This window comes from Cibotium barometz, chromosome 31 (assembly GCF_041138505.1).
Source record: "Cibotium barometz isolate CiBa-2024 chromosome 31, ASM4113850v1, whole genome shotgun sequence".
Lineage (NCBI taxonomy): Eukaryota > Viridiplantae > Streptophyta > Polypodiopsida > Cyatheales > Cibotiaceae > Cibotium > Cibotium barometz.
In genome coordinates, this window is record NC_141076.1 from 22,176,697 (window position 1) to 22,188,637 (window position 11,941).

General features: G+C 40.1%; 1 protein-coding gene across 1 annotated transcript; it reads right to left on the bottom strand.

Annotated features, from left to right (window-relative positions):
- Positions 1-8,152: 8,152 nt before the first annotated feature.
- LOC147620622 (pentatricopeptide repeat-containing protein At4g39530-like) lies at positions 8,153-11,621 on the bottom strand. The gene has a single exon (XM_086824870.1). It carries the CDS (start codon positions 11,494-11,496, stop codon positions 8,833-8,835), a length of 2,664 nt encoding a protein of 887 aa, XP_086680996.1. The 5' UTR covers positions 11,497-11,621; the 3' UTR covers positions 8,153-8,832.
- Positions 11,622-11,941: the final 320 nt, after the last annotated feature.

Genomic DNA, 11,941 nt, shown 5'->3' on the forward strand with positions numbered 1-11,941 from the left:
TAGGATGTCATTTGAGACTAGGACCTTAAAGTTTTATAAATCCTTAAAGCATTTAAGACTAGGACTCGCAAGTTTTATAAATCCCTACCTAGAACATCAAAGTCTTACATATTGAGTATTTTATTATTTAAAGGTATTTAAGTCTATTAGAGGTTCTTATGATTGACATTTGAGTCTATTAAAGGATTATTTAAAGGCATTTGAGTCTATTAGAGGTTCTTTATTATTGTTTCCTATGATTGAAAAGCAACATGAGTAAAAGCATGGATTGGTGGTCCAAAAAGGAGTGTCATTGACACTCCTTTTGAAGTGGTGAAAGGAGTGGGAAACCATTTGGTAAGAAAGAGAATGTCACTTACCATATAAAAAAAGAGTTCAGTTTAAAGTGAGGCTTTTACCCCCACCACCACTAGTCACGTACTACCTTGTAATTGCTTCAGCATGCATGTACATGAGAATTTCCCTTCCCTCCCTCCCTCCCTCCCTCCCTCTGTCCCTTCGTTCTTCCCTCCATCCTCCCTCTTTCATTATATCTCTAGCTCTCTTGGCGAAACCTGCTCAACCTATGGAAGGTCGAGATGAGATGTCGACTCAAGCTTGTACACACACAAGCACACACGGACACACTCAAAGTTTAATTACCAGCTATTTTATAACTATGGGTGAGACTATATGGAGAAAGTCATGGGAGAAATCTAGCCTATAGGAGGAGGTCATGCTATGGGAGGAGGTCATGCTATGCAGAATCAGGGTGAACAGAGCATCATGGACATGCCATGGGAGAAGGACATCCTATGCAAAATTAGGATGCACAAACTATTGACCTTGGATCTGAAGATACCTAGAAACTAGAGAAATATTGGGTTTTGAAGTGAAGGGAGCATCAAGAGAAAATCAAGGCACAAAAAAGACCCCAAGAGAACATATCAGTCGATGAGAAGGATAGGAAAAAAAAATATAGTGTGGTTATAAAGTCTTGGTGTGAGCAGACAGAAGAGTTAGACTTATGTACTAGAATGCAAATTTTCTAGGAGCTCTTACTCCATCCCAAATTAAGGGATGTACAACCAGAAGATTTTGGTGTAGAAATAACTATTTTGTCCAAAATTCACATGTTGACGCAGTTGAAGGTGCCCCAATCAAATGAGATCTATTTTAAGAGAGTAGATGCAATGATGCTTCTGAATGGTGCTATAGAACCCATAAGTTTTAGAAAAGCAGCTGAGTTTTTGGGTCTCCATAGAAGAAACCTTAGTGCAACAAATCTCGCCTGCACTTTGAAGAGGATGGAGTGTTACCCTTGCATACATGCCAAAGGCAACCAATACGAAGTACTATCACCACCACACAAGAGATCAAAGACCTTGTGTTTTCCTTCTCGACATCAGAGACATATGTCTCCCCTAAGAAAAAAGATGTCCCGAAAGAGGATAGGGCAAAAAGCGCATGTGAAGCATCCAATACATTTACTTGATGAGCCCCAAGTGATTGACATTACTTGCTACTTTAAAGTCCTTTAAAGTATTAGTACTACTTTACTAGAGCCTTGAAATACTTAGAGTATCCAAGAAATCACTTGCTACTTTAAAGTATTAGTACTACTTTACTAGAGCCTTGAAATACTTAGAGTATCCAAGAAATCACTTGAAAATGCTTTCCAATTCTCTCGGATGTTCTAAGTGCTCTCAACCCAATCACATAGTATTTTAATTTAAAAGTAGTTTGACAGTGCACTATGTAATAAGGAACCCACGATCAAGTGGGAAAGATACAAGTGTCACCCCAAAGATGAGGTAATCCATACAAGTGTGACTACATAGATGGAATGTGAATCCCAACCATGTAGCATTAGGAGAAATGTAGGCTCATTTTTGGGCCTTTTAGTTTTAGAGAGAGAGTGGCACCCAACCAATGAGGAAGAGGCTTCCGTAAACGGAGAAATTCGACATTTTACAGTAAGAATTCAAGTAAACAGAGTAAAATTATACTCAAAATGCATCTTAAAATAACATTTACTCAACTTAAAATAATAATAAAATAATACTACCGAATCTTTGCACGTAAGCTAAAAGATAGTGGTAGTTAATGATAGAGAATCTCTAAGTTTCCCCCCAAAACTAGCTATGATCTTCTTCATCCAACATAGTCGTTCTTTCTTTTTATAAGAGCCCTCCAAATTAAGCTCTCATCTTCTTCTTCCATGTGTCTTTTGCTACACAAAATGGCGAAAGCCTTGTACTAGCATTTCAGCTATTACTGTATTCAATAGTTATAATACAGACGATGGGACATGGATACCATCTACAATTACAATCGAGAGATGGGTACTTTTACAGAGAAGGAAGAGGAAGAGGAGAAATGCTAATAAATTTGTGGAGCCATTCAAGGGACAAGTTAAAGAGTTCAAGGTATGTGAATCTAGCAAGCGTGTGGACAGAGGTACTAATACAACATGTTTTCTAGCATGTAGACTTGAAGGTGAAAAACTTTCCTCTTGGTCTTCCATGATATCGTCCCAACTGTGAGTAGTATCTCAGTCAAGGCTTCTTTTGTTTTAAAAGTGTTTAATTGTTATTTATTACTTCGCTCCTGGTCTTCCACGATATCGTCCCAACTGTGAGTAGTATCTCAGTCAAAGCTTCTTTTATTTTAAAAGTGTTTAATTGTTATTTATTATGTAGTTATTTATCCATTCAATCCTGTCTCCTTATTGTTTTAAAAGTGTCTAATTGTTGTTTTAAAAATGTCTAATCTTTTAGTTTTATTTAGATATTTATCCATCTAATAGGATAGACTGGCAACTAGTGGAGAGTATCAGTGGGAATTTTTTATGCTTTCCATGCATATGTAGGAGAACAAATTTACAAAGGAAGAATTCATAGAGATCTTGTAGACCACGACATATTTTTCTATGATATGCAGTGCTTGGAACGAAACATGTCTTCTGGATGGGGTCGTTTGACTCCATTACCCCTCCCATTATTTGGAAGCAAATATTGGCCATTGCCAACTTCACAAACTAGTGAAAGTTATAGGATCAGGTTGTATCACGACATACAAAAGTCTCTTAAGGCATCTGAGCAAAGAATGTCAAGCTTACTATTTTTATGCCTATCGAAGTGTTTGTTGACTTTTTCTTTATTATTTTTGAAACCTAACAATGAGAATGTGAGGAATGCTCTTCAAATAGTGCAGCTATTTGCTATGGCCTCTGGATCCAAGTGCAACATTCATAAATCTAGGATTATAAGCTTTGCTGATGAGGAGGAAAATTTGGATATGGAAATATGGGGTTGTGAAGTCATTAAAAAGGATTATCAGACTTGACCGATTGGGCTATTCAAAGATTCTGTGGCAAACTTTGAAAATGGGAAGGGATCAGAGTGTCATTTTAGGATAGGATAGATATTGTGAATACAATTCTTAATGCTTGATAGAATTTAAGAAATGCCATTGGAAAAGGATTATAGCTCCAATAAGAGACTTTTGGTGGAGAAATGACAATAATGGTAAAAAGGCTTCTGCTTGGTTGGCCTGGGACAAAGTTACTCTACCAAAAAGTTTGGGAGGGTTGGGGATTTTGCATTTGCCTACTCATGCCAAGGCTAGAGTGGTAGTTAGCCTCCCCAAATTTCCCCAATAAGAAGGAATTTAGACCAAGATGCTCAGAGAGGTGGTGGAAGAATCAAAGGTGCAACTTAAAGAGGGAAATGGGCTGGGCTGGATTGGAAGGAGAAGGTGTTATCATTTGCCCCTTTGAAAATAGTGAACTTCGTGTCAAAGATAGATGCTGTTTTGAGTTACGAATGGTTTTTGGAGTCCATGCCTTTAAGTTACCATGTTTTTGGAAGATGCTTACCCGTATTTATATTAAGAAATTTTTAGCTTCATAAGCTCAGTCTTTTTTTATATTGGAAAGAGGTGATGGATCTGATTAGTTGGAATGGGTGTACTAGAGCTTCTGGTAGGAACTCCTCCTTCAGCCCTAAACATCTAGTGGACCCATAGGTTTAATTCCCCTTTGTCTTATCTCAATACAAGGGCTTCTAGAAGATTAAATAACAGAGGTCTAAGGAGATTAGGAGACCTTTGGGAGTACTCTTAGGTCTCGGCTGGAAAGAGCTACAACAATAGGTTGAGAGGGAGTTTGGATTACAACACAGTGAGGTACAAGTGTTGAGCTCTGTGTTAGAAGATGTGCAGAAAATCCGGACCTCTATAGCTTTTAATGAAGTTTCTTGGATACAGGATTGAACCTGGTTCAATGGGGTCAGACTGGATAGAATCACTATCAAGGCACTATATGAAGAGGTAAGTAAAAGTGAAGCTAATGTGAAATATTGTAACAAAATCTGGAAAGTCAGTTGGTGCTCGAGCATCTGGAAGAAGAGGTGGAATCTAATTCCAGAATCACTGGTTCCAGTGAAAGCTAAGACATTCCTTTGGAGAGAGATGCGATAGGTCTAATATTTTGTATTATAAGATATTGTTGTTTGTGGGAGATTAAAGAATCTACTCAGGGGGTAGATGTGATAGAGATGATGTTCAAATGTGTACACTATTGTTCGTATGTATACTATATTAATAAGCTCAATAAGAATCTGTTTGCCGAGGCAGTTTCAACATTGCAGGCAGGGATTAGGTGATTCGGGCCTCTGGTGATGGGATGTTATTACATACTAGCATACCCTAATGTTGATTGGTTGGTGGCAGGTATACACTTGGAAAGATGCCAGAGCCAAATATCCCAAGTTTGGGCCCATATCTAAAAGGTGGTACCTGAAGGAAAAGCAACCAGTGGACATATTCATGGCCTTGATTGAAAATCCTCTATGCAGAAGACATGTGGTGAAGATCTGGACAAAACGGGATTATTTTGAAGAGCAGACTCCTAAGGGATTCACTTTTGAAGTTTTGTTGATTTCTTGTATACATATGGGGTTTCATATATCTTGGGAAATGTCCTCTTTTGTTTGGGAAGATGAGAAGTTGGAGCTAATATGTGATCTCCTTAATAGGGATTGGGACTAGAGGGGATATGAAAGTGGCTTAAAGCATTTTGTAAATGACTGTTGTAAGGTTGTAGATATTAATATATTATTATTCCCCCCCCAAAAAAAAGAGTGTGCCCGAACACATACAACAAAAAGACCTATCATATAGAAATATATTTCTCAAGGTTTTATGGGCATGCTTGTCTACATCTGGTGTAGTAAGGCCGCCTTTACATGGCCCTATTAATTCGACCACCAAGTTGTAACTACGTCGTTACTTCTACTAATTTGATAGTTTTTAAATAATGTACCTCCCATCTTGATTTTACTTTGCAAATGAAATTTTGCAACTTGATAAATCGACCCCTTCTTGGCAAGGGTTGCATCATTAGTAACTTCTAGTTTGCTTCTTTCCATGTGTAAAAGTTTGTAATCCTACCATGGTTTAGGGTTTGAAGTAATAACTACGCCATGAAGTGAGGGTGATGTTACAACTAGCAAAATGGGGCTCCATTATTGTTCACGAGACGAGGGCATTCAAACTCCTTCCTTGAGTACGATGGGGCAAGCTGTTATTTTTTAATATCCTTTGGCATCAATACTACCATCTACGCTAACCTTTATTTTATTCATTTTTTAAAACGTAACGCAAAACCTACCTTACCCTCCTTCATTTTTCCAACTAAAAATGGATTTGTGCTCATAATGTTAAGCTGAGCAACTATACTCTTATTAAACACAAGCTATTCCCCTTCCACATGGCCAAATGAGAGGAGAGAGAGGGCCAAGGGAGAAAGAGGAGTGATTTAAGGTGCCCCTTTCTCAATTTTGAATTTTCTCATCTCAGCTCAATTTTCGAAAGGAGAGCTTCTTACCTAATGATTTCCTTCAGAGAAAAAAGGGATAAAGGTGAGCTTCATGTGAAAATTTCAATGTGTAGGTGTCTCTCTCTTTCTCTCTCTCATTGTTTGTAAAGAAAAGAAAAGATAAAAAACATTAGATGTAACTACAAATCCCCACCCATTAAAACTTAATCTAAATTTAAAAATTAATTTATTAAAATTGTGTATATATAAATTATTTATAAATACACATATAGATGTTTGTATAGGTATATGTGTCTAAATATAATAAAACATAATATTACATGTAAGATGCATCTATTTGGGGGTAGGGGAAAGAGAGAAGGAACTGTGATGGGGGAGGGAAGGAGTCACGTGTTGGGGCAAAGCAGATACAGAGAGAGAGAGGGGTGGAAAGCAGAGACCATATATTGAGGAAGGGGAGAAAGAGAGAGAGGGAGACAAGAGTGTGGGGGTATGTTGAGAGAAGAAAAATTAAATAAATAATACAATATAAAATTATAAAGATTTATAATAAATAAGTTAAAAATATACATAGAATACAAATATATATAATAACAATATGTAAACATATAATAAGTAATGATATTAAATAAATCTATACCAATTTATTATAATCGAATGTTATATATATGTATCCATATATAAACACACATATAAGTAGTATAAATAAGAAAATTAAAGACATATATATAGTAAATATATAATATAATAATATAATAATGATATATAAACCAATATACATATAGTAAATATATAATAATATCATATATAAACGTGTATACAAACACACACATACACCCATGCACGCACTTATACATGCATAGATGCATACACACACATAGTCGCACACTTGCATACGCACATACTTATGTATGCACGTATGCATACAAGCAAAAACTTCATGCCGCAAGCAACACGCGCGTCACCTACTTGTTATTCTCAAGCTTTAAAAAATTCCACCCTCTACAATTCCATGTACAAGAGGAACCAAATTTAAGGCACATAAAAAAGGAGAGTAAGATGGCGACAAAGACTTGCAAAAGGAACTATTTGTGAATAGGATATTGTCACATCAGTAAAAGTGTTCAAACTTTTCCTGCTAACTGCTAAGCATGGGTTGGGGCAAGCTGGAATGCCTATAAAATTTGCGTTGTCAGCAAAAGTTGAGCTTGTGCTAGTGCTCACAACAATCTCTAATGTACATAGAGGAATCCACCGGATGCTACACGCACCTAGCAACATAGCAAGGATCATCCTCTGTGTGTGTGTGAAAGAGAGAGAGAGAGAGAGAGAGAGAGAGAGCCCCTTGCTGTGCAAGCTGCTTTTAGTTGGACAGACAGACATTTGCATCTGTGAAGCCAAGCCCAAAGGCCCCATATACATACAAACCACAAACCTTAACTGCTGCATTTCTCTAAGACCTTGGCTTTCTTACCTGCCATGTTTAGATCTTAACTCTCAGAAAACCACAATAGAAAGACCTAACCATCCCTTTTTGATGTGTTTTCACCACAGCTACACTTGCAAAGAGCCTCACTAGGTGTTGCCTTAGCGGCTCTTGCTCTATATACCACCTGCCATTCAACATGCCACTATCAATACCATCCCCTCTGCATCCGCAACATTTCCAAACACAACTCTCATCGATGCAAACCACTATGTTAGACATACCACCTTCCTCACCTTTGACTTAAAATTTTATGCATTCCAATGTGTATAGTCCTGCCTCTTTGGGAAACAGAGTACATGCGTGACAATAGAGTTGATCAACCTATTGTATAATCAAGTTTCTCTATAATGTTGATTGGGAAGATAGGAACTCACCATTTTCAGGGAAAAGCTAGAATCCCATGGGTAATGGAACCGATAACATGAAATTAATCTCTTGTAAGTTGTAAACATTGCTAATTCATGAATTTTTAAAATTCAGCAATGAAGTGTGCCAACTTTTTACAAATAGATAATCTCTTCTATGGATCAAGGAACATTGAATGTGTGCATTGACCATGGCGGTATCCACCAATTCATCACAAACTCTACGCCCATAATAGTTTTGGATATAACACCTTTAATTCACATCACTCACAATAACCATGTTTCTAGGTGCACTTCACCTTAAATTTCCCCTTTAGAATATGAGAATGATAGGCCTCACACTTGCACTTCTTTTGACTCTCAAGAGAATCAACTCCCATGAACATACAGGGTCAACTGGGTCAATTTTCACCTGTAAAGTTTTTTAAAGTTGTGTTATCAAACGTATCATTATCTTCTAGTTTACAATTTCAATTGTTTATTCAATAGGCATATCATTATCATTCTTCAGTTATAAGATGATTACAATATAAGTTCTTTGTTTTTACCCATCAACCATCAACCTACTCAAGAAAACCGCCTCCTTAGGAGGCTCATGAACAAGGGGTGGGTGCATTCTAAAATGACAATGATCATGCCTCCCTCCTCCATCCTCACACCTTTCTGAGGTGCCCCACCTTTCTCTTGGTCCAACGGGCAAAGGTCTGCATGATCAGCTTGATAATGAAAAAAACACGAGATCTATATGTATTGTTAAAAGATCACCATTAAGGTACCTTGTATGCTCTTCATAAAGACTTCATGTTGGTGACAAAATCTCTCTCTCTCACCTTAATATGAAGTTGGTTAGTCCCCGCTGATTGCACTCCCCTGGGATGACAACATTGTTTTCCCGCATGTCATACCACTGGGTGTGAATATTTGTATTCAGTTCTCACTACCTAAGGACCAATTTGTTTTTGTGCAGGCAACCGGTCATGACAACGTAGTGTAAGCAGTTTCATTTCAGCCAATTCCAGACATTTTGAGGATCATATCTGCTGCATAATTTGCTGGTTAAATTAACATTATCTGTCAAAGTTCTGGCAATTGTGCATAGAACTCACCATTGTCAACCTCAAACCCCAGTGGAAAATTTTGCAGAGCCATTGATTTCCCTACCCTTGCTGGTAATACAGGATAGAGAGCTGCAAAATAGTAATATCATTGTTTGGATCCAACTCAAGAACAGATTCTGCAGCAAGCAGTCCTAGATGTATATTGCCAAATACTTTACAAGCACCTAGCAAAGCTGTCCACACCACAGCACTAGGTTGTATTGGCATGCTTTCAATAAAGTTCAGCGCCTCCTGCAAGAGCCCTGCACGGCCAAGAAGATCAACCATGCAGACATAGTGATCTACCGTAGGGGTGCTAATAGTTGCTTTTCTAATGGACTCAAAGTAGACGTAACCTTGAATGACTAGGCCTGCATGACTGCAGGCAGAGAGGACATTGACCAGGGTAATTGAATCTGCTGTAACATCTTCTAGCTGCATTTGGTGATAATTCTCTAAAGCCTCTTTGGCAAGGCCATGTAAAGCATAACCTGCAATCATTGCATTCCATGTGACCACATCACGCTCACACATTTTCCTAAAAACTAGATATGCATCCTGTGCACTTCCACATTTACCATACATGTCAACAAGGGTGCTTCCCACATAAACATCATCCTCCAATCCTCTCTTGATAATGTCATCATGGATATCCTTCCCCTTATCTATGGCAGCCAGGCTAGCACATGCCTTGAGGACACCGACAAAAGTGACTGTGTCTGCAGTTACTTCTTCGTGCCTCATTCTTTCGAAGAGTTTTTGAGCCTTTTCAGAATGGTCATGTTCAGCATGGCCTGCTATCATTGCATTCCAAGCAACAACATCACGCTTGGCTATCACATCAAACACCTGGCAGGCATCCTCTGTGCTTCCAGACTTGGCATACAAGTCAACAAGGGAGACAGACAAAAATAGATTTGCCTCCAATCCACTCTCAATTATCAGAGCATGAATCTGTCTCCCTTCGCCCAAAAATCCTGCGTTAGTACATGCCTTGAGAAGGCTCAAGAAGGAGGCAGCATCTGGCTTCAGCCCTTTCTGTTCCATTTGCCTGAAGAGCTGAAAAGCCTCCTCACTTTGCCCATATTGCACATAACCTGCCATAATAGTGTTCCATGAGACCACATCATGCTTTGCCATATTGTCAAAAAGGTAGCGAGCATCCTCTATGATCCCACATTTGGCATACATATCAACAACAGTGCTTCCCAAAACAACATCCATCTCCAAATTTCTTTCAATAATATGGGCATGAATTGAGTGGCCATACTCTAGGACTCCTAGACAGGTGCATGCCTTAAGGACGCTCAGGTAGGTTGCCGCATCAGGTTCCAAGTGTTTCTGCTGAAGTTCCCAAAAAAGATTGAAGGCCTCTTCACCATGTTCAAAGCTGGCATATCCAGAAATCAATGTGTTCCATGAAATGATATCTCGTTCCAGCATTTTGTCAAAAACCATGTGAGCATTTTGCAGGCTCCCACATTTGGCATACATGTCAATAAGGGTATTTCCTATAACCAGATTTGGTGGAAATGCACTTCCTATGTACTGTGCATGGACCTGCTTTCCTTCTTGCAGAACTGAACATGCATTCAGTGTGCTGACAAAGGTGATCTCATTTGGAAGCACTCCTTCCTGTGCCATCCCCCAAAAGAGAATGACAGACTCCTTGGTAAATCCATACTTGGCATATCCAGCAATCACCATTGTCCAAGAGAGTGTGTCTCGGTCAAGCATTTTGTCAAATACCTCCCGTGCATAGACCACACTTCTGCATTTAACATACAAGTCAATAAGAGTGTTCCCCACAAAAGTGGTGAGCTTTAATCCATTTCTCAGAATATGATCATAGATTTGTTTGCCTTGTTCTATTCTGGTACAAGCCTTGAGGATGCTCAAAAATGTAACCTCATCTGGCTCTAAGCACTCCCTTTCCATACTCCTGAAAAAACTGAAGGCCTCATCTGTATGCCCTAGCCGGGCACAACCAGCAATCATTATGTTCCAAGAAATGGCATCCCTGTTTGGCATTGTGTCAAATACCTGCCATGCCTGCTCTATGCTTCCACATTTGGCATACATGTCAATGAGGCTATTTCCCACAGTAACACTTAGGTTTATTCCACTCCTGAATATGAAAGAATGGATCTGCTTACCCTGATGCAGAGCTCCTTGGATGGCACATGCCTTGAGGATGGTTAAGCAGGTGACTCTATCAGGTTTCACACCCTCCTGTTCCATTCGCCGATAGAGCGTGAGAGCCTCGTCAGCATGTCCAGGGTGGGCATAGCCAGCGATCACCATGGTCCATGTGAAGACGTCACGCGTGGGCATGCTCTCAAACACGTGCCGGGCGTCTGCCGTGCTCCCGCACTTGGTGTACAGATTGACAAGGAGATTCCCCACATGGATCTCGTGCTCAAGTCCACACTCGATCATGAGACCATGGACCTGCTTCCCCTCCGCCAGGGCTTTCTTCTTGCTGCACGCCTGCAGAAGAGATACATACAAGGCCGACAAGGAATGGCTGCTGCCAGGCACCACTCCTCCTCCTCCTCCTCCTCCTCCTCCTCTTGCCGGTGAGAAAGGAAGAACGCCATGGCCCTCTGCTGGTGCCCCTCGGAGTTGTGGAGGAGGAAGAGGCTCCGAAGGGCAACCGCCTCTTCCAGTCGAGATCTTGAAAGTTTTCTGCCTGGCGTCGTCGATGCTTTTGCAAGCCCTCATCTACTGCGTGAGAATCCAGAGCGCAGAGCTTTGGAGGCGGCATAGGTGTGGACATGAACATGTGGCGGGGTCGATGGCTCACAACGGAGTGACATATAATAGAATTTCATGTATGGTTATGGCCTCACGTGTTAATCTTGATCCTTCATGTTTCGAAGCCGGTTTCCAAAAAACGACCGGGTAAAGACCATTCCCCCTAGAATACTGATGCTGACGTGTCCGCCCCCAACATTCATGACGGCTGTCACAAGCCCGAAGGATCGGGACTTGGACATCTAGCCGTGAGGCAACCTTTCCAATCGTTCCATCTCATAGTGCGGCTCCATCGGTTGTTGAGCGCGTCATGGCATGTTTTCCGTGCAGGGTCTCACCCGTCACTTGGCTTCATGCCCAGCCCGGCGCCTTCCATCCTATGAGACAGTTCCATGTCCCGCAGACCCAGCCA